This window comes from Balaenoptera acutorostrata, chromosome 7 (assembly GCF_949987535.1).
Source record: "Balaenoptera acutorostrata chromosome 7, mBalAcu1.1, whole genome shotgun sequence".
In the NCBI taxonomy this organism is placed as follows: domain Eukaryota; kingdom Metazoa; phylum Chordata; class Mammalia; order Artiodactyla; family Balaenopteridae; genus Balaenoptera; species Balaenoptera acutorostrata.
In genome coordinates, this window is record NC_080070.1 from 359,806 (window position 1) to 383,525 (window position 23,720).

The following is a 23,720-nucleotide window of genomic DNA, read 5'->3' on the forward strand; positions in this document are numbered from 1 at the left end:
GTAGCCCTGGTGCCTGAGAGTTATGTGTGGTCTTGGAGAGGCAAATGGGGGAGAGAGAGGAGCTGAGCTATTGGATGAAGGGCAGCCCACTTGGGCCAAAGTGTTTGCATTGGGAGATGAGGAGAGGCTCCCGGGGAGGGGCCTTACGCTGTGTGAGTGCAGGAGTTTGGGCTTGATCTGGATGACGCCCGGAAAACACCAAAACATTTAAAAGAGTAGTGTGTTCCGATTTAAAAAAGGCATGTGTAGCAAGATAAATCTGGCAGTGACGTCCAGGTGGACCGAGGGGACAGAGTGGCGGCCAGATCCAAGCACAAAGAGTCACACTGGGAGGGAGGGAGGAAAGGGGCGGGATGCGAGAGTGCAAGGCGACTCCAGGTTACTTGCTTGGCTCCTGGGTGAGGACATGATGATATTTGCCAAGAATGATTCTATAGGAATAGTAGTTTGGAGGCCTAGGGATAAGGATGGGAAATTGTTAACTTTGTTTTATGAACGTTGAGTTTAAGAACCCTAAGGGAGTTCCAAGAGGAGTTATCCAAACAGCAGCCAGCGGCTGGTAGGTGAGATCTGGGGGACACACCCGGACACCTTCAGTTCCTAGGTGACGGGTGGCTGAGATCACGCTTGAAGTGGAGAAATGGAGAAAGCATGTGTAGACAGCATAACAAGACCAGAGGGCCCAGGACAGACCTTTGCACTCTGGAGAAAATCAGGGAATGGAAAATGAGGGGAGGGAATTCCCTGGAGGTCCAGTGGTTAGGACTCAGCGCTTTCATTGCTGTGGCCCGGGTTCAGTCCCTGGTTGGAGAACTAAGATCCTGCAAGCTGCAGAGTGGCCAAAGAAAAGAAAAAGAAAGAAAGAAAATGAGGGAAATGGTTCATTCATTCAGTGCTCACTGTGTGCAGGTTCTCTTCCAAGCACTCTACGTAGACACCTGTTACCCTCATTTTGCAGGTGAGGGGACAGACCACCCTAACACTTGTCTTTGGTCCCAGGGCAGAGTTTGAACTGGGAAGTCTCTTGGTGGTGAGGAAGAAACTGGGGATTAGACATCGTCTAATCTAGTTATTTTGATAATTTCTACTTTTCAGAGGAGGAGGCTAGGGCCCAGGGGTTCAGCAGTCACTGCAGTCACACAGAACTGGAGGCAGTGCCGGGCTGGGGTCATGTCCCTGCCGGCCACGCCCTCTCCACTGCCCCTCGGCCCAGCTCACTTGGTTATACAGCGTTAGCCTAGCTGTCTCAAGTATCGTGTTAGGCAGCAGGGTAGGCTGTCAATGTTTTCGGTCTCTATAATTGGGACAAGTCCTTTTTCGTTTCCAAGTTTTCGTCTGGGATCATTTTCCTCCTGCCTGAAAAACTCACTTTAATATTTCTTTTAATGCAAGTTGAACAGTAACAATTTTTCTCAATTTGTGTTCATTTACAGAAAAATCAAGCAGATAGAGTTCCCATATACCACCTGCATCTAATTTCTTGTATTAGTGTGTTGCATTAGTGTGGTACATTTGTTGTAATTATTGAACCAGTGTTGATACATTATTAAGTTCCCAGTTTACATTAGGAGTCTCTCCTTGTTTGTAGAATAGTTTCACTGCCCCCGCCCCCCCCAACCCCCCTAGTCTTCCCTCCTCCCCATCCCCACACCTCTGGGTGGCCACTGATCTTTTTACTGTCTGTAGTTTTGCCTTTTTCAGAATGTCAGAGAGTTGGAATCACACACTGTGTAGCATTTTCACATTGGCTTCTTTCTCTTAGCAATATGCATTTAAGATTCCTTGTTTTTTTCCTGGCTTGATAGTTCATTTCTTTTATTTTTATTGCAATAAAATTCAAATAACATACAATTAACTATTCAGTGTCATTTAGTACCTTCACAATGTTGTGCAACCATCACCTCTGTCTGGTCCCCAAAATTTTCATCTCTCCAAAAGAAACCCTGTATCCTTGAGCAATCACTCCCACTTCACCCGCACCCACATGCAACCACAAATTTGCTTTCTGTCTCCATGATTTTACGTATTGTGGATATTTCATATAAATGGAATCATTACAATATGTGACCTTTTAAGATTTTACCCTGTAGTATGCTTTGTTTCTTTTTTATGGCTGAATAATGTTCCATTGTTCAGATATACCCCAATTTGTTTATCCATTCATCCTTGGAAGAACTTTTTGGGTTGTTCCTGTGTTTATGAGTTGTTTCTGTGCTATTATGAGTAGTGTTGTGAACATTCATATACAAATTTTTGTTTGAATACCTGTGTTTAGTTTTGTAGGGTATATACCTAGAAGTGGAATTGATGGGTTTAACTTTGCAGAGCTGCCAAACTGTTTTCCATAATAGTGGGGATATTTTATATTCTCACCAGCGATGTAAGAAGGTTCCAATTCCTGCTGATGTTTGCCAACACTTGTTATTTTCTGTTTTTTGATCCTGAGTCATCATAGTGGGTGTGAAGTGGTGTCTCATGGTGGGTTTGACTTGCATTCCCTGATGACTTATGTGCATTTCCTCTCAGCTCCACATTTAGTGAGATTCTTTTGGTAGCTCGAAATTGGCCATGGCGGGAATATTTACACCCTGGAAGTTGGTAGTCTCAAAGAATTGGTTGTGAACACGTGCTGGCTATACCACTGCTCTGAACGATGTTTGTTCCCCTCCTCCAGAGAGGGTGCACCCCAGTCTTTAAAGGCAGAAGGGGAACAGATCACCTTAACCTAGTAGGGTTTGAGTTGGCCTGAGGGTGGATTTCAGGGAAAAGCTCTCTCTGTTCTGGACCCATCCATGCTTAGGGTTCCATCCAACAGAGGCTGTAACTGAAGACCTGCCGTGTTGACCGAGTGCCCTCAGTCCACCTCAGAGTCCAGACCGTGCTTTCTCAGTGCAGTAAAAGCTCTATTTTGCTTTTTATAGGCTAGCTTCTTGCCCTCATAGCTCAAGAATTTGGCAAATGCCTGAAGGGAAACTCAGCCGGCTTCACCTCCCCCTCCCAGGATCTGGGCTCTCAAGTCCTGTCACGCAGCTGACCCCAAACTCCAGTTCCTGTCTCCCTGCTCTGGTGAGGTTTCTGTAAGCTCAGCTGGCTTCTTAGCTGCATTTCTCTGGATTTCTCAACCTCTGGTACCACAGCCATGGGGGAAAAACAGCCACAGAATGTTACACCATCGCCCTGCGGGGGCTTCTGCCCTGCGTTTTCATCTTTCACGCCTTGAGCTGCCCAGCGTTCCTCTCGTGGGCTGGTGAGCGGGTCTCATCTGGCTTTTCTCAGTGTTCTCAGCAGAATGGGTTGCTGCAAGGTGCTCTGATCATCATAGCTGGAAGCCAGTGTTATTTTTAGGGAAAAATAGATTTGAATTCCTAGTGTATTTCCCTGTGAAAGTTAGGAGAACAGATACTTCCTGTTGTTGAGTGTACACTTTGGACGGGGAATGGGGAGATAGGTTTAGGAGAAAGAGGGCAGGTGTTGGGTGTTACTTGTATAATTTATTTCAAAATGTTTCCCTGGGTAAATATTTTAAGTTTAGGTGGGTTTCATGGTTTTGGGGGTTTGTTGCTATTATTGTTGCTTTCAGGAAAATACTATTACTGTTAAACACAAGGTGTGAGGTGATTTGTAAATTTTAAGCAGTGGAGCTTGAAGTAAACAGCTATAGAAAAATTCCAGTTAAGGCTTCACTTATTTTATCTGTGAAATGTCACCTGACAAGTCAGGTACACTCTGGAAATACCTGTTCAACATGACCGTGTAGTGAACTTATCTTTTTATGAGTGGTGAGTATTATTTGTTTCATTCATTTTATACTTTATAGCTTCAGCCTGAAAACACTGGGAGTGTTATAAATAGAGGAGAAAAAAGGTTTTGAAAAATGGATTTTAAAACTTTTCACAAGAGCCCCCTTCCTGTGTAAGGAGGGGCAGGAAATCTGGCCGCCCCACGGGACAGTTTGGCCCAGCACTGCCTCAGGGACCCCAGGAGTTGGCCTGGTGCAGGCGCTAGATCTGGAGTCCGAGGCCAGTCTCAGCGTGGCCACCCGTGCTCCATGGCCAGTGCCTACCTCGTGGGACTCAGACTCCTCACCCGCAGAGTGGTGAGGAAGTGCAGTGATTGATCTGTCGGGTCCCTGCAAGCTCTTAACAATAAAACAAAGAGTGAGCCAGGAGCTGGACCTTAAGTGAGGGGTGGGGGCAGGCGGAGTAGCGTAGATGAGGTGAGAAACTGCTCTGAAGTGGGCGGTGAATGTTGAATAGGGTAGAGGAGACTGAAGCAAGAGATTGGGTGGGAAGGAGTAGGTTGTAGGAGGGAAACACAAGTCCTGGTCGTTAAACACACAGTATATCACACGATAGGGCAGTTTAGTTACGGAATTCTATGGCCTCACCAAATATTTTGGTTCCGATGTTTATATAGGTTTTTAATTTCAGAAATCATTTGGGGCCCACAATGGCATGACTCTGCTCTTCCTTCATCAGTGAGTGGCCCAGGGGCCCTTTAAGGCCAAATACATCACTAACGTGTCCTTGTTTGTTGGCTAATTGACTAACAGCTCTGAATCGAGCTACTAGTTTACCTCGAGGCCACTGGAGTTACTTACTTGGTCTGTTATTATTTGGGGAAATACCTGATCCACACGAGTGCAGATACTACACAATCCGCGGTTGGTTGGAACTGAGGATACGGAGGGCTGACTGTAAATTATATGTAGATTTTTGGCTGCGCAGAGGGTCAGCTCCCCTAACCCCCGAGGTGTTCAAGGGTCAACTGTATACAATTCAGTGTTTTTGGTATATTCACAGGATTGTGTAACCGTCACCAAAATCAAATTTTATAATAGAATGTGTTTGTCCATATGCACTAGCACTCACTCTCCATTCCCTCCACATCCCTTATGCCAACCCTGGGCAACCACGAGTCCACTTTCTGTCTCAGGGCGTCCCTGTTCTGGACATCCCATGCACATGGAATCAGACAGAATGAGGTCTTTGTGGCTTTGACTACCTGTGTGATAGATGATAGAGACTGGTAGATAAGTGATAGAAAATGAGAGCAGTGACATGATTGATAGATACAATGGTGATGGATTGATAGATAGATCGATGACACCCCATCCATCTCCTGCTGTGATGTTGTACTATAGCTGTATAAGATGTAACCATTGGGGGGTGGAATCTGAGTGAAGTGCACACAGGGGCTTTCTGTGCACTTTTGCAATATCTGTAATTATTTCAAAAGAAAAAAATTTTGAGGGTGATCTTCTGATCTAATTATTGGTTTCTATATAGAGGTATGCGTTTATAGTAAGTAAACTAGTGGGTTTTCTAGGAAGAATTGGAGAGAGTTTGGGGTTTGATCAGGAGATGTACAAAAATTTTTGTAATTTTTTCCTGAGGTATCTTGTTATTATTTACTCTCTTGTATGGAAAACAAAAGAAAGGTAGCGTAAGCCAGTGTTTCTCCCTGGATCATCACTGTAACACCAAAACTGAAGGGTTTCTTTTTTATTTTTGTTGTTGTTTTAGGTATTTCTGTATTGCATGATCACAGTTAATGACAAACAAGCACTATGGGGGACGTACTGGAACCTTGGTCTCAAACATCCAGTAAAGATAAATGATTATATTCAGGAAAAATGTCTTAATGTTTTCAAGTCCCTGATTACCTATTGTTTCTCCATTGCATACAAATAAAGGAATAAAAGGAGAAAACAAGAAGATTTTAGGTTGGTAAATTTCTCTGACTTCGTTCTCATAACTTTTGAGATATTTACTGTCTGTGTGAGAGAATAAAAGTAAGCTTTTAGAAATATCGTATAAGCGTATTTCTTTTTTCTTCACTGTAAATCAAAAGATTTATTCATAGCTTTTCTGAATTGGTTTAAAAAAACAAAACCAAAATAAACATCCCCCCCTAAAAAACCGCCCACACAGATTCTCTCCAGTATAATTTCTCAGAACTCTTAAGATTTTGCCACACTCATTACAATGGTAGTTTTTCCCCAGGATAATTCTGTAGGTTTGAAATACTGCAGAAAGTCACCCTATGTTAAAGTTCATATATAGGGTTGCTTTTTCTCCTTAGAAGAGTATTTTAAAATTTAATAAATATTACATGGTACTAAACCTATTTCTTGAAAATGAAAAATTCACAGTAAAATTTCAAACATGATGTGACTTCTGATTCCATGTAGATGTTTGGTAAATCTGTCAGTTCTGTAATCTGTAAATTTAATTCCAACTTCACAGTCTCATACTTCCTCCCTCCTTCCCTCCCTCCCTTCCTTCCACTTTCCCCTCCCCTCCCCTCCCTCTGCTCCCCTTTTTTATAATAGAACAAAGTTGGGTGGATCCCACATAGTACACAGAACGTGTGCAGTTAATTCAGTGCTACAGTTACATCTCTATCTTCTTGTCCATCCCAGTCAAGACCTAAGCTTGTAAATTTGAAGAGTAGCATTGGATTGGAATTTAAAATAAAAAACAACCAGATTTTCTTCTGTGTTTAGTGAAGGAGATGAGAAGGAGACGTGTTTTCTATTCTTGGACTCAATTTATGAGATTGATATATCTCATGCCAAAACCTGGACTTTAAATCAAGATTGTCAAATAATTTCCTTGCGTGATTTTTTTTTTTCTTTTAGCAGTTACAGAAGGAATGTTTAAATGACTTAAGAATTTTGTTAAAATATACTTCAGGTCTTTGAAAACTATCATAAACATGCATCTATATGTAAGGCATTAAATAAATCTCTTGGCATTAATATTTGATGAAGGGGTATCTAATTGTTCTCCTGGGTAGAAGTTAGATGTATCCCTCTTTTGACCCTGCCACTGACTCAGTCCTGGCTTAAATTTTCTTTTCATTCTATGCATGCACTGAAATTTAAGTCCACCTTCAAAAATAAATGGATGGATGAATAGTATATCTAATATAACAGATATATTATAGAAAGCCTCATAGTAACATTCCTTTTTAGCGAATTAGAAATAAGAATTGGTTTTCACATAATTTGGACAGCTTTGTTAGTTATAGAAGGTATGCTGGGATAAGCCTAGCTCCACGTGGCATGCAGGATCGTAGTTCTTTGACCAGGGATCGAACCCGTGCCCCCTGCAGTGGAAGTGCAGAATCCTAACCACTGGACTGCCAGGGATTCCTCAAGGCTAGCTTTTTTTAAAAAATTTATTTTAGGCTGTGTTAGGTCTTTGTTGCTGCCCGTGGGCTTTCTCTAGTTGCGGCGAGCGACTCTTCATTGTGGTGCGTGGGCTTCTCATTGTGGTGGCTTCTCTTGTTGCAGAGCACGGGCTCTAGGCACGTGGGCTTCAGTAGTTGTGGCTCGCGGGCTCTAGAGCACAGGCTCAGTAGCTGTGGCGCACGGGCTTAGTTGCTCCGCAGCATGTGGGATCTTCCCGGACCAGGGCTTGAACCCATGTCCCTTGCATTGGCAGGCGGATTCTTAACCACTGCGCCACCAGGGAAGCCCCCGAGGCTAGCTTTTTAATTTTTATTTTACTGTTTACCGATTTGCAAAAATAGTGGTCATTTATATAACAAAGAAATAGTAATGAATTATTGGGCGATAAACATGCTCTAAACAAGCATTTGTCAACAGTTGTATAATTTGTATTTGTCAACAGTGGTATATAATTATTTCCCCTCTTCTGCCACCTCTGCCATCCTTGAGCCAGGAAGAGCCTCGGGTCCACGAGCTGTGGCTCTCCACTGTGGTTTCAGCCATCTTTCCTCTTGTCAGCAGCCAGTTCTTAGAAATGACAGAAGAAGCAACAAATTTACCCTCACTCTGGTCGTTTGTAGTGAGCAAGTAGGAGAGGTCCGGTCACTCCCTACCTGTGGGTTCAGGTAAAGACGGCAGGAACAGTAGTGCTTCTTCAGACTCCCTAGTGAAATTTCTCATGAACGAAAAAGCACCTTGGAGAGAATTTTGAAAGTGTTTCCTGGTAGGAAAGGCCTTAAACAAAGGCCTAAAACTTTTCCAGTTTTATTTTAATGTCTTTGTACTACAGTGTTCTTCTTGGTGTATCAAATCACCCTGTTACACAGTAATCAAAGTCTACATAAAGCTGGTAACAAACCACTGGGAAAATTGTAACGCTGTGGATGTTGAAAATTATAAATTGCTGTATTTACTGTGTGAATTAACTGATTGCCTACTTTTTATGTACACTAGAAATAGATAAATCCAGTTATTTTGTGCAATTTCTTTTTACCATCCAAAGGAGTAATTTGGCCACACTGTTACCATTTGATAGAGGTTCTGAGAGAGACGTTCCTCTCTCACCTTTTTAGCCTTGAGTACTTTCTTCTTTATAGAGTAGCTATTAGGAGGAAGCATCCCAGTATTTTAGAAAACATATCCTATTAAGACTTCTTGATCCTATTTTTCCAATTTCCATGCATACTGAATCTCTGGAGAAGGTGGGAGGTGACAGATTGGAATTGGGGTTGTGAGGAAAGACGGAGATGGTTTAATGGGTAAAGAAATGTTAGTGTAAAAAGGTCGGAGGGCACAAATTTATGTTGGTGCCAGTTCACATTTGAGTCGTTTTCTCCTGACATGCTCACCAGCCAGCCTTAAGGAGTGCCCAGAGCTCCCCACTGCGGGGCCACAAGGAGGTAGCATGGATGCTGCAAGATGCTGGTGGCTTAACATTGCAACTTTGTTTAAATCCTCTTATTTGGAAGTCTTGTCCAGTGTCAGTATTTATTAGCGTTTCTAATGATTTTTTCCCGTCATAATTACATAGCACGAAGAAATTGTAAGGGGCTTTCCTCTAAGCCCCATGCAGGTGCTCCCAGGTCCCCCTAGTTTATCTCAGCAGACTGTATACACATGGTTTTCTGTGTCTGTCGTGATTGGAAAGCACTGGCATAGAGAGCTGTAGATGGCCGGTTGACCCAAGGTCGAGAGAGTGAGAACGACTCTCTTTGCCCATCGTTGACAGCAGCTCCCAAATCCTGGGTTCTCCAGGGAGTCCTTCTATATGTTGGAAACTTGGACTCGCTTTGAATTTTTCTGGGCAATTTTAAGTGTCTGTGAGTCTTTCCTTTCCCATTTGCATTGATTTTAAGACTAATCCATATGCAGACAAAGGAACATTAAACGTTTGAAGATTTTTAGTTAGTCTCTCCCAGCCTGTGAACTCTTTGAATGCAGTCAGGTCTGTTTAAGTAAACTGCAGTGTACTTCCAGGTGAAGATATGTGTTGATTGCTTAAAGGCTTCCTGAAAACAGTTTCTGTTGTGAGATGATAAAGTACAGGCTTCTCATGGTTTCATAGAACCTGTGGTTCGATTGTCCTAGTCTTGCCTCATCTATTCTTTTTTTTTTTTAGTGGCTTCAAGTTTTTATCTCTCATGGTTGTGTGGGTTGATGGGGTTCAATTGGCCCATTCTTCCTCGGCCATGCCTCATCTATTCTTATTTTTGAGATGTAAGTGTTAATTTTAGGCAGGAAAACAAAACTCCTGCTTAGATCTTTTCAGCTTGTGGACTTAGGTAGAACTCGTAGCATACTGCAGGAAGATTGGTGTTTGGGGATCGACGAGAGCGGGTGACACTCTGGTGTGCTGGGTGACCAGTGAGGTAGCGCCTGGAGGGCCGGCTGCCCAGCGGGGACCTCTTCTGGGCTCCAGGGCACACTCTGAGCAGCTGTCCCAGATGAAGTGAATTCTGCCACTGGGACCAGTCATTACTCCAAGTAGGAATTTGGTGGGATTTTTGATGTTGGTTTTTTAGTTTTTGGTTTTTTTGAGACACTGCCTAAAGCAATGTAGAAATGAGCAAAGCTCAAATCCTTCTTGGAATAAGGAACAATATGAACAAGTGAACTTGATTGGCCAGTTTACTATTTGAAGTTTAATGACATTTGGTTTCTAAAACGATCATTTTATCCATTCTCTTTTGTATTTTACTTAAAGACATTAAATCAGTAATGCTTCAGGTGAAATAGATATGTTATCTTCACTCGTATTTCCCAGACATTGACCGCCTTATTTTAGATTTCTAAAATAAAGGAATGGATTAATTTACACGGCGTGTTTCACCACCACTAGTGGTGGTGGGATTTCAGCAGGACTCCCTGCAACTGCACTTTGTGTAGTTGCCTTGGACTGAGCAGGGACGTCTGCACAAGTGCCGACTATTAACAGGGTCTTCAAGGGGAATGCTGTTTAAAGAAAGACAGTTCTTCTGTTTAGCTTCAGTTCTAAACATTATCCCATGTTCAAAAGTGGGTGAAATATGATTTAATAGAAAATTTTAGCTATGTATAAATTTGTTCCATGTTTTATACTTTAGGGAGGACTTCAGAGCCCTGTGGGTCTGGGCCTCTTCCCTCTAGCTCACTTATTCCCCTGTGATTTTAACAAATTATCCTTCGGGTGAGTCTGTTTCCTCATCTGTTAGGTGGGGCAGTAACTGTGGACAAGGTTGTTGGGAGGATTAAACAAGACGTTGTCTGTAGGTGGGGTTCTGGCACACAGTCAGTGCTCTGTCTTTTGTATTTGGTTTATTTTTTCTAAACAACTTTGGTAATATCAATATCATATTAGAATCCAAAATATGCCTTTGTTCTTTTTAAAGAAAAGATTAAAAAAGATTTCTTGGGTAGTGTCAACTCTTAAAAATAATCAAAATTTCAGTACTCATACAATGGTTGTTTCTAGTTTGTAAAGATACTATGAATAATAAATATGAAAACTTGTTTCATAATTAGACTTGTAGAGGAGATTTGAGTGGGGTTTTTTTTTTTTTTTGGATGTTGTTTTGTTTTTTAGGTTTTGTTTTTCAGCTGAAAAATTGGATTTGAAACCGATTGACATGTGTTCATCATTCCTGTATGCCTTAGGAACACATTTTCTATTTTCCCTGTACATCGCTACCTTTCTCTGTGATGTTTTTGCTACTTTAAATTCTGTTTTGTGGAACATAAACAAGTGTTTATGAATATGTTTTAGTGAGAAGCAGATTTTCGACTTAGTGAACAGATTTAAAATTTGGTAACAGATTTACTGTCTTCAATTTTGATACATTCTTTTTCTTTGGCACTTTGAAACCATCCCTTACAAATTAAAAACCTCAATTTTTTTTTTTTTTTTTTTTTAATATTTATTTATTTATTTATTTATGGCTGTGTTGGGTCTTCGTTTCTGTGCGAGGGCTTTCCCTAGTTGTGGCAAGCGGGGGCCACTCTTCATCGCGGTGCGCGGGCCTCTCACCATCGCGGCCTCTCTTGTTGCGGAGCACAGGCTCCAGACGCGCAGGCTCAGCAATTGTGGCTCACGGGCCCAGTTGCTCCGCGGCACGTGGGATCCTCCCAGACCAGGGCCCGAACCCGCGTCCCCCGCATTGGCAGGCGGATTCTCAACCACTGCGCCACCAGGGAAGCCCAAAAACCTCAATTATTGAATGTCCTGGGATTCTCCACTAAGAGATGGCTTGACTTTCAGAATTCATCTCACATAAACTTCAGTGATGTGAGCCAGTTCACTTGTACTGGAAGCCTACTTGTGCAGATGGTTTCTCTGCCCTCTCCTCTGGTAGTTCCAGAATACGTTTCCTCAAATATTAATCTTACATAATTTCCCTCCTGAAACCTCCAGCGTTGACCCATTGCCAGTAGAACAAAATCCACACTCCCTTGCGTGGCACAGCAGGCACTTCAGGCTGGTTTTGACCTGAGTTTTCAGCTTCAGCATCTACCATTCCTCCCTTCTCTTAATCCAGCCAGAGTAACTTGCATGCACCATTATTTCTGCTTAGCGTATTCTCTTTGCATGGCAACCCCAGCTAACCCTTTCAAACCCATCTCACGTACTGTCTTCCTGAGTCTCTCGTGGACTCCTGGAGGCAGCATCAGACCCTCCCCAGCCCGCACTGTTCTTTCTTCCTAGGCTGGCAGTCATACCTCTCCATGCCCGTCCACCCGCCAGCATGAGCCTCCCAAGGACAGGACCACGTCCAATTCCGTGTCATGTCCCTGGCTCTGGGCACAGAGCCAGACCCCACTAACTGCTCGAAACATGGCTTCTTCAACCTGTTTTTCAAAAAGAACAATCTATACGTTTGCGGTAGATTAAAGCACAGTGACGAAAGTGCAGTAACAGAATCAGAATTCACAGCAGGCGAATTGTATTTCTGTCCTGGTGTATGATGGTGAGTAGAGAAGCTCTATTATTACATGTAGGTGACTCATGGGACTGGTGTGTGTCTTGCCTGAGGTGTGACAGGATGAATAGGAATTGCTGGTGCACTGGCAGACCTAACTTGAGAAATACCGGTGAATTTAGAGAAATCAAATACTGTTAGGGAAGGCGAATATTTCATTTTGGAATATTTTTTACAGGAGTCATTATTGTTTTTGGTCATTAAAGTGTTTGTTACAACATAGTTGTACTTTACCTTTAAAACTTGATGATTCAGAAAAAAAATTTTCAAATCAGATATGGAGTAGATTACTTATGTTATAAGAGCGTCTTGTTTCTAAGTATCATTCTCTCTAATAAAAGGTAGTTTATGGAAATTCTATTGTCACATAATTTTAGAGTCATTTATTGTATACTTCTGTGTTAGAAAATTCTTAGTTTTAATCGTAAATTACAATAATAACTAGAAAAGTAGTTTATGCTTCTTACAAGTAATTCAAACCTACAGAAATAGAGGAAAATATAAAAGCCTCATTCCCCTCCTTGTATTTTTTTTTAAATTAATTATTTATTTTTAGCCGCGTTGGGTCTTCGTTGCTGCGCGCGGGCTTTCTCTAGTTGCGGCGAGCGGGGGCTGCTCTTTGTTGTGGTGCTCGGGCTTCTCATTGCGGTGGCTTCTCTTGTTGCTGAGCACGGGCTCTAGGCGCGGGCTCAGTAGTTGTGGCTCGCGGGCTCTAGAGCGCGGACTCAGTAGTTGTGGCTCGCGGGCTCTAGAGTGCAGGCTCAGTAGTTGTGGCACACGGGCTTAGTTGCTCCGTGGCATGTGGGATCTTCCCAGACCAGGGCTCAAACCTGTGTCCCCTGCCTTGGCATGTGGATTCGTAACCATCGCGCCACCAGGGAAGCCCCCTCCTTGTATTCTTGCAAACTTTTTCTGTACATTTATAAACTTGTATAACATATAAAAGTATATGTTTATATGCACACATACAAACATAACAGTATTTTTAAGAATCTATGGCCTCTATTAATAAATTTTCATTAATTGGAAAGTCTGGCAATGTTTTCTATTACCAGACATAGTAGTTTCTTGTAATGCTTTAATTGAAAGTAGAAGTTTATTTGATGGTATTTGCACACATGAATTTGGTACGACGTACTGACTGGAAGAGAGAGGGACTAATACGGGCCCAGTTGGTAAATTAAATCACTTGTTTGGTATCAATAGGAATTCTCCAATACTGGGAAGGTTAGAAAGGAGCCACTTAAGTGTGCCGAGATTTTAAGAGTTGGACTTGGAGGCAGGAGGTGAGGGTCTGCCCCTGCCCATGGTTGTGTAACTCGAGGCCTGTCTGCATGGTCGTGGTGGTGGCTGTGAGGATGGCTGGGCGTGTTCCCAAACAGGAGCAGAGCGGGGTCCCCTCCAGTGGGGCTGCACTGGGCGCTGGGCAGGGTTGGGGGGCTTGATTCCACCTAGGGCTCTTCTCATGCGCTCGTTTCTTCTACCCTGTCCCCTTCTTCCCCGGGCAACAGTGTTTTAAATTTTTGTTCATTTTTTATTAAAAATTTTTTATTATTCCCCCTCCCACCGCCCCACCCCGAGATGAATGGTAGCCAGTTGTACCTGCTTTTCTCCGTTTGTACTTTCACTTAAAAATAAATCCTGGGAGTTATTCCACAGCAAGTATTCAAACAATTCTGGAAATCACTGCTGTGGAGCCCCTCCCCACTCCTGTAGCTGCGCAGCACTTCGAGTGTGGGTGCAACGTCTGTTCCACCCAGTGGTCCTGGCCGCTGCTGCCACGGGCAGTGCTGTGCACGCATCATCTTTCTAGAAGAGATTCTCAGAAATGGAATTGCTGGGTCACAGGGTGGTTGGATGCACATGGAATTTTGTCACTGCTACTTAATTATTAATTCGTGTTGATGGATACTAGCTCTTTCCGAGGAAGGAGTTTGAATGTTGAGTGAAACCAGTCTTAAATCACTCTCTTCTTAGTCTTGGGTGGAACACTGGGTCTGGTTAACAGTGTTTTATTGTGAACTGCTATTGTGTTTGCTGAACTTTGCCATCGGCTGTTTCAGGATTTGTGTAACCTCTGGAGTATAGACGAATCACTATTAAACGAAATTTTCTACTTCTGGCTGGCACTCAGGACCTCGTACATTTAAGGCATGGAATCGGAGTTTCAGGCTCTACTCTGATCGGAGTGTGTCCTCCTGAGGGCTCGGCGAGCTCCACGCACTTTCCACGTCCCTTAGTAGCAAAGTGGCCAAGAGCATGGGCAGACCAGTCTGGTTTGTCATCCCCGTTCTGTCACTAGTAGCTACCCTGCAAATTGGGGATAGTAATAGTTCAAATTTGTAGATTTGTTGTGAGAATTAACTCAGATACCATATGCGTGACTAGCTTAGCACAGAACCTGCTGCATAGATAGCAATTCATACTCAGTAAATGGTAGTTACTTGTATTATTTTACACAAGTGTAGTTTGTAGCTTAGTCGTATTGCCCTCATTGATCTTCCAGAAACCTAGTTCCGGGGAAATTTACGATCTGTCCGTTGGCCATCCCTCGGCATCTGCCTTCCCTCAACATCTCTACCTTCCCTCCGCTTTTGCTCCTCTGAACCTTTCAGCTGAAAGGCCTTGAAGAGAGCTCACCCTCATCAGCCACCTCATGCCACGATCTAATCCTCTTGTGGCCTAGCCCAGCTAGTCTGGTAAGCCCTCCAGCTCCCCCCACCCCCAGCCCCAAATGCCTCCTGCCTTTTGGGGGGAAAGTGCAGTCCAGTTCCCTTCTGGTCGAACCTCTGCAGTGACATAGCTTCCAGATCTGAGCAAGCTTCGCCAGCAGTCCTTTCCTGAGTCTTTGCTTCTTGAGCCTCATCTTTCTCAACTCTTGAGCCTTTTCTTCATTCTGGAAGGTTGCTATCCATTGGGTTTTGTCCCAGGATGGATTCAAACTAACTTAATTTAGAAAAACTTACTTGTCATGCTAGCCCACCCTCGGGTTCAAGCAAATTAAAAGCTTCACATCCTGCAGCGTAAAGGAGTAGGTCTGCTCGGGCACGTGGACGTGGGGCGGGTGGAACGTGCTGTGGCCTCTCCGTGAAGCTGTGGGGCCACAACAGACATGATGACGGTGGCCTCTCCAACCAGGACCTGGCTGCTTCCGGCCCCATTCCCTGGTTTGCGCTTAGAGGCCAAGCCTGAGAGTGGAGTTGGTCCTCAAAGAGACATCTTCTTGGGGACACCCCACCCCACAGTAATATTCCCTGACCAGCTCCTCTCAGCCGGAGGATGGGGTGGGGCTTGTCTTTTACTGGCTACAGTATCTGTGTTACTTAGGAGGGTAGGTGTGGCAGTTCCAGACCTTGTCCCAGTCACCGGTACAGACCTGCCTGAGATGCATCGCGCAGCTGTGCCAGAACCGCAGTTTTCAGGGTGTCGGTGTGGCCAGCGTGTTCTTCTCGCTTCGAGGGGTGGGGGGTACGGAGCATTTCTCAGAGGAGGACTCCCTGCCCAAAACAGCTTTAGCCTTTTTCTGCGGGGTTGTTTTAACACCAAGGAGGTTTTTTCCTACCTCTGTGCTCATTTTCTCCAGTATACAGGCCCCATCATGGAGAACCATTAGAATTCTAATCCTCATCTGGGAGATGGTGTGGAGAGATTTGTGCCGGCTCCTTTGGGCCAGAAGGGGAGGGAAAGGTGGGCTTCTGAGGCTCTGAGCCTAGGTGCTGCAGGCAGGGGCCGTGCTGGTGGCGAAGGAGGAGCTTGAGACTGCGCGCTCCGGGAGCCCGCCGGCCCGGCGGCGAGGTGGGCAAGGGCTTCAGAGTGTCCTTAGAGCGTGGAGAGCCAGGGCCGCACGGTTCTGTGTAGGGCTTCCCAGCGGCGGGCTTAAGCAGCATTATACAAACAGTAGACATACAGGAAGAACACTAAATGGCCTGCGTGGCGTTTTACTGAGAGTTGTCAGGAGATTGTAAGTCGTGTGTGTGTTTTTCTCTTAGGTTCATTTTCCAGACACTGAAAGAGCAGAATGGCTAAATAAGGTAAGAAAAGAATACTGAACACCAGATATCAGTGGGAATTAGAGGATGACATGCCATGTTTCCATATTTGGGGGTTTGGATGCTGACAGTATGTGAGCGCATTTGGACCTAGCGGGCTGGCTTCTGCTCTCAGAAGAACTCAGTCATAACTGAGACATTACTTTCCTTTTCTAAACAGTGCAGACTCTTTCTTCGACATGAGAAAGTTAATGATATATTCATAGTTGGATGTTTGGCCCTGTGTCTTCTTTCCTGATCAGCTACTGCTCAGATCTCTTTTATGATAGTCATAAGTGAAAATTTTGGAACATTATTGTGAAGAGGGAAATAATTCCCAAGAAACCTAGTGGTAGATAATAATCTTTTTTTTAAAGGTTATGTCTTTAGATCATTATACTTTGAAGTAGATCTCTTTTATCTCTATATTTTATATATCCTTAGAGTTATATAGTAAAAACAATGTGAATAATGATTACCCAAAAAGTAATCACTAGAAGTTAGTCCATCCTTAAAGAAAACTCATTAATGTTGAGAATGATACAGTTTTAGAAAGTTTTTTAGCAGTGAGTTGAAACCACAGGATTTTCTGACTTTTTAGCAATGATTAAATGTGCTGATATGATTAAACAGCATATTTAACTAGAATAACTAATTCCTGAAACATATTGGTTGGTTAATCAATAGTTTACTGTCGTAATACATTTTTAAATTTTAGGTGCATAGCAAAAAGGACGGCCCCCCCCCTTTTGCTTTTCAAAAATTCTGGTAAACTATCGGAGCATAATTTTCCATGATGACTTAAGTACTATACCATCTTGTTTAACCTGAGCTCTTTCTCCTTTTCAGACTGTAAAACACATGTGGCCTTTTATTTGCCAATTTATAGAGAAGTTATTTCGAGAAACCATAGAGCCAGCCGTGCGGGGAGCACACACCCACCTCAGCACCTTCAGCTTCACGAGGGTTGACGTGGGGCAGCAGGTTTGTTTCTTCTTAAGTGTTCTCACCTGTGCACAACTGAAAAGAATGGTAAACTGCCTGAGACTGTCTCTAGAGAAAGCTGCTTTGCGGAAGGCTGGCAGTGTGTGCGGGTCCTCCCCAGGTCTGCCTCCCATGGGGCCCTCTCCTCCTCTGTTGGGGCCTCGCCTCGTTCGTCCACTGTGGTCTCTCGGCCAGTCCAGGTCCGTCGGAGGTCCCCTCAGCCCCAGAGAGTCTCTGCCCCACGTTCTCCTGTTAGAATTACCTTTGTACAACCTTCTACCGTCCGTCCTGCTGGAAAGGGAGTTTGACGTGTAAACTCACTAAGGATGATGAGACTGACACAAGCTGGAGGCGCCCGCTCCACCGCAGCGTTTACGACAGCAGCCCAGGCTCCAGTGCTGGGCTTGCGGCATGGCGGTAGTGACACAGGGGAAGGGAAAGGTAGGCTTTGTTGTTGGACTCACATTATATACAAAAGAAAGTCACGAATTCTAACACTGCTAGGAAGCCTCAAGACCACCATTAAGGGCAAGTTTCCTTTTTTATTTTTTTAAGTCAGTGTTTACAATAATTAGCAACAGTTGAAGGTAATATTTTTTTTCTGTTGAGGTGTAATTGACACATAACATGGCATTAGTTTCAAGGTAACATTGTTTTTTGCCTAATAAAAATTCGGAGTTCGGTGGTTCTTTTAAACTCACACACCAGGGCAGAGCCCGACAACCCACTCTCACCACGCACTGCGTCCCGATGTCTGTGCTTCAGCCTGTTGGGGTGTCAGTGAATGTGGCTGAGGACCGTCTGACCCCCATCCGTGTCACTGCCCCCAGACTCGTTCCCATCCCACACTCCCCAGGCTGTCAGTCACCTTTCCCCATCAAGGCCCATTTTCTGTGGGCAGAGAACGCTCCTTCTCTTCCGCGGTGCCTCAGGTGTGTGTGTCCTGCCGAGCTGTGTTGTGCAGGCCGTTTGCCCGCTTGGCCGTGAGGTCTGCAGCACGCTGCAAGTCGGGGTGTGGGCATCCTTTTGTTTGAGCACACCGGGCCAGCACAGGACCACCATGGGACACTACCTTTCATTTTCACTTCACCTCAGTCACCTCCAACGGTCACGACAGGTGGGAAGACACAACTACGAGCTAGAAAGCACGTGACTGTGAAGGGCGGACGGTGACTAGCTTAGGCCTCGACAGCCGCGTAAGGTCTCTGCGTCCTTCCCCTGCCTGCCCCTTCTCCCCCGGCTCTGCAGTCACTGTCTCCCTCTGGCTGGCGTTTGTGTCTCCCAGAGTCAGGTAAGCTCATGCTGGCGCAGATCTGGAATTCTCGCTCCAGCTGGGTTTGTCTCAGGAAGAATTACGTTCCTGCTTCACATGCGCTTCAGTTTGATGCTACGTAAGATCATCATCGGAGGAGACGGCAGGAACGCAGAGAGTAGTGTGGGTTCATTCGGGGAGCTTGGCGTCGCCGTGGCTGCATGGACCTCTTTTGGGCACACAGGACCCGGGCTGTTTGATTGAAGGGACAGAAGAGAGGGGCAGGAGAGCCCGAGCAGAGAAGCCCGGGACCTGGGATGGTAGGAAGTGTACACTTAGAGCTTCTCCTGCAGCTGGGTGAGGAATAAGGTTTCAGGACACCCACACTGTCAGAGTGAGCAGTAAGACTCCAGAGGTCCGGTCGTTCTTCAGCTTGAGTTTTTAATGCTCAGACGTCATGGTGAAAACTTTCTTAGGAGGGGTCTCAAATCAATTAATGGGAAAAAGGTTTTGACATGATGTTGAAATACAGCATTTATTGTAGGTCTGCCTTTTCTTTTTACAGAGTCATTTGATTGTGACCTTGTAGCATGTATTAGGTGTTGAAAATACAGCTAGTATTTTTGATTCACTCAAAAACCCCATTTGTATTAAAATCTTAAGAAATGGAAAATTATGACATAAAAAATGAAAGGAAGTTATATTTTAAACAATTAGTAAGGATGGAGTAGAGGGAAAGGGTCAAAGTCATGTGGAAGAGACAAGGGCCCAAGGGTCCTGGGAAGGAGCGAAGCTGGGTCATAGCGGAGCTGCGTCTGTGGCCCCTGAGCACCTGCTGTGCCAGGCCGTGCTCCTCGACCCGCGTGGTCCTGTGTCCTGTAGCCTCACTGTCGCCCATGTGGAGCTGCCCTCCTGACCGTGTTTTACAGATGCGGGCGCTGAGGGACAGAGGTTTAACAACTTGCTGGAGGTGAAACAGCTAGTACGTTGTGAAGCAGAGTTTTCACTCCTGTGGCCTGATGCTGAAGCTCGTTGTCTCAGCTCTGCCATGTCACAGGGCTTGGTTTTCTTTCACCCTTCCTACGTTTTAAGTAAGCCAGTTCTTGTTTCAGCCCCTCAGGATCAATGGTGTTAAGGTGTATACTGAAAATGTGGACAAAAGGCAAATTATTTTGGACCTTCAGATTAGGTAAGTTTGTATTTATGTCATAGTTAATGATGTGTGATGTCACTTAGCTGTACCCATAAGGTGGAGGATATAATGAGCACATTTCTTACCTGCTGTTTGATGGAATTGGACTAACTTCTTGTTGAAGACCTAAATTTATTTACTTTCTGGTTTTAGTTCCTGGTAGCCTAGATAATTGCTATCATTCATAAAACATGTTAAATAAAAGAAAGTAAAGGCACTACAAGAAAAGAAAACGACAGACCCATGTCCCTTGTGAACATTGATGCCACAATCCTCAAGAAAGTGCTAGCAAACTGAATTCAGCAACATAGTAAAAGGATTATACACCGTGACCAAGTGGGATTTATTCCTGGGATACAAGGATGCTTCAACATAAGAAAAGTGATCAGTGTAATGCCCCACATAAACAGAATGAAGGGGGAAAAAAAACCCTGCATGATTATCTAAGTTGATACAGAAAAAGCATTTGGTGAAATTCAACACACTTTCATGATAAAAACACTTAAACAAGAAACAGACAGAAACTACTTCAGCATAATAAAAGGCATATATTCCCAGCAAGTGGCATGCTCAGTGGTGAAAGACTGAAACCTTTTCCTCTGAGATCAGGAACAAGACAGGGATGCCTGCTTTCACCACCTCTGTTCAGCATGGTACTGGAAGTTCTTTTAGAGCAATTAGGTATGAAGAAAACGAAGTGAATGGCATACAGGTTGGAAAGGAGGAAGTAAAATTATCTTTGTACACAGGTAATATGATCTATGTAGAAACCCTGAAAGATTCCACAAAAAGCTTTTAGAACTAGTAAATGAATTTAGCAAAGTAGAAGGATACAAAATCAATGCAAAAAAAAAATCAGTTGCATTCTATACATTAACAACGAGCAATCCAAAAAGGAAATTAAGAAAACAATTTCATTTACAATAGAAACAGAAAGAATAAAATACTTAGAAATTAACTTAACCAAGGAGGTGGAAGACTTGTACAATGAAAACTACAGAACATTGCTGTAAGAAATTAAAGAAGACATAAATACATAGAGATACATCCCATGTTTGTGGTTTGGAAGACTTAATATTGTTAAAAGTCAACACTAAAAGCAATCTGTAGAAGCAGTGTAATCCATATAATCATATATCTGATAAGGGATTGAGATCCAGAATGTATAAGGAACTCCTACAACTCGACAGCAACAAAAAAACAAATAACCTGATTCAGAAATGAGCAAAGGACTTGAATAGACATTTCTCCAAAGAAGATACACAAGTGGACACAGGCACTTGAAAGGGTGCTCAACATCACTATTAATGAGGGAGAAGCAAATCCAGACCACAGTGAGATACCGCCTCACACCCATCAGGATGGCACCTATCAGAAAACAGATGAGTGAGGATGTGCAGAAATTGGAACCCCTGTGCACTGATGGCGGGAATGTAAAAGGTACGGTTGCTATGGAAACAGAATAGTTGTTCCTCAAAAAATTAAACAATTACTGCATGACCCAGCACTTCCATTTCTGGGTGCATACCCAAAAGAATTGAAAACAAGGTCTCAAAGAGGTATTTGTGCACTTGTGTTCACAGCAGCTGTATTCCCAGTAGCTAAAACATGGAAGCAACCCAGGTGTTCATTGACTGTTGAATGGGTAAGCAAGGTGTGTTATGTACATACAGTGGAGTATCATTCAGCCTTTATAAAGAAGGAAATCCTGCAGTGTGTAGTGTCCATCCTGCTACAACAGGGATGAACCTTGAGGACATTATGCTAAATGGAATAGGATAGTCACGAAAAGACAAATCCTGTCTGATTCCACTCATGTGAGGCCCCCAGAGGAGTCAGATTCACAGAGACAGAAAGTAGGATGAAGGCTGCAGGGGGCTGGGGGAGGCGGGATCAGAAGTCACTGTTTAACGGGTATAGAATTTCAGTTTTGCAAGATGCAGAGAGTTCTGGAAGTGATGGTGGTGATGGTTGCACAATAATCTGAATGTGCTTAATGCCACTGAGCCGTGCACTTAAAAATGGTTGAGATGGTAATTTTATGTATATTTTACCACAATAGAAAATAATTGGGAAAAAAATTACTTAGGGGTCTGCCAGGTGCCTTGCCTGCGTGGTAGAGAGGTTTTCTCTAGCTCTTGTCTTCACTGTTCGTGAGCCCTTTTTTCTTTTTTTTTTTTTTTTGGTGTCTTATTGACCGCCAAGATTCTGGCTTTCCCTGACGCCCCGGCGCAGCTGTGTGCAGGCCGCTGCTGAGCTGCTGACTGACACACGGCCCCGCAGGGTTTGGTTTGTTGTTTTGGCTAAGGATCATTTTATCATGTCATCTTTGAGTTTCTAAAGTGTGTTAACATAGTAAATGAACAGTCAGTACCAATTACCTTTATTCTAGAAGGGAGCATAGAATGTTGTGATGATGTAATACGGAAAACTCTGCATCTTTAACATATTTGGAACTACTGCAAACACTGCTGCCATCAGTTCAGTAAAAGAGGAAGCCCCGCGTATGTCTTCGGGTCAGCTGCACCCCGGAAGGGCTGTCCACTAGGCTGAGGATGAGCTTCAGGAGCGTGGGAACCTTGTTCTCTTGTTCCAGCACCGAGGGAGCACTGCATACACGTTCATTAAATAAACATTGGAATGAATCTGCTACCGGACACCATTTTGAAGATGCAGCCTGGCTTTTGTGGTTTCAGCAGACATGACGGCATACGCAAGTTATGCAGCTCAGATATTTATGTCTCTAAAAAAGTCTGCTTTTTCCTGTGTTCCAGATAAGGACCGTAACTAGGTTACTGGCCGTGGAGTTGGGGAAGGAGTAATTGAGAGCTATGAGGAAATAAATGATCAAGTCTTAGTGTGTGTGGGCGAAAACCTGTCGCTCGCCATCTGCCTCTACAAGGGTGAGGCCACCAGCCACTGCAGTTGCTGACCTTCCACACACCCTGAAAGGAGTTCAGGGCAGAGATCAGGAATGAGGCCCTCTGTGCTCTGGGAAAACTGGCAGAACAGGTCTTCAGATAGATATATTCAGGAGACGATGTTATGAGCCCAATTTCTCGCATCTTCTCATAGCTAGAAAAGCACTGCTATCATTAACTCAGATGTCTGCCCCTCGTGGCTAGCAGCAACTTTCTGCCAAAATGTGTGCTTGACTGTACGTCCCCCCTTCACCAAAAGAACCTACAGGTATTGACTTTTACGTCAGGACTGTGAATATTGGAAGACTTTCATCCCAGATGCCTTTTGTCACTCTTTTGCTCATGTGCTTAGACAGTCTCTCTCATGGTTATCAAATTGACCCCCGACGCTCCCACGCAGGAGTGGGAAGTCCTGCTTCCAAGAGTCAAGGGTGGGAGTCAAGTCACACGTATCCCACGCAAAACGTAGTGGACGTGTCATGTTCATTGTAAAGATGGGTGGAAGCCTTACCTTCAGCATCATGCTGTATTCATGTTTGTTTCACATTAACGATTGAAAAGGCTTAATTGTTGAGTAAGACTGATACCTCAGATGGATGTAACGTCTCTAACCTTTGACATCAGAGGGCCCTGAGCACTGCTAGTTTCCTCAGTACGGGGAGCTTGGGCACAGCATTTATTTGTGGTGAAATATAATCTCAGCATTTTTTATGTTTTAAACAAGCATAGTTGTTTATAAAACAAATGAAAACTACGCTCCATCAAGAGACTGCTCCAGAAGTTGCACTTTGAGAAGTGACATTTATACCAAGGCCTCTGGCCAGGCTGCCTGCCTCGCCACCCGTGCGGTGGTACTGACTGATGTCAGTGACCGCTCCAGCGCAGGCACTAGAACACTCTGGCACGGCCAGGCTGCAAGTTACAGCTTTGCCTACAGTCTAGTTCTGGTTGCTTTACTATCATTGTATTCAGATTATATAGCTTGCAGGTCTGTGGTGATTAAGAGAATGTAATACAGAACTTTTTCTTTGCTAGTTTTGTAGGAAATTGTGAGATTGATTTGGAGATCAAGCGATATTTTTGTAGAGCTGGTGTGCAAAGTATACAGGTAAGGTTTTTTTAAGTTTCATAGTCTTCTCAAATTCTCTGTGCTC

General features: G+C 44.0%; 1 protein-coding gene across 5 annotated transcripts in view; it reads left to right on the forward strand.

The window, feature by feature from the left end:
- ESYT2 (extended synaptotagmin 2) overlaps positions 1-23,720 on the forward strand; it is a 75,047-nt gene that overhangs the window by 10,993 nt on the left and 40,334 nt on the right. For all 5 annotated transcript variants that reach the window (XM_057549797.1, XM_057549798.1, XM_057549799.1 and 2 more), the window contains exons 2-5: positions 16,179-16,220; positions 17,067-17,201; positions 19,566-19,642; positions 23,602-23,674. In XM_057549797.1, the coding sequence (XP_057405780.1) occupies positions 16,179-16,220; positions 17,067-17,201; positions 19,566-19,642; positions 23,602-23,674 (327 nt within the window). The remainder of the gene's footprint in view (positions 1-16,178; positions 16,221-17,066; positions 17,202-19,565; positions 19,643-23,601; positions 23,675-23,720) is intronic.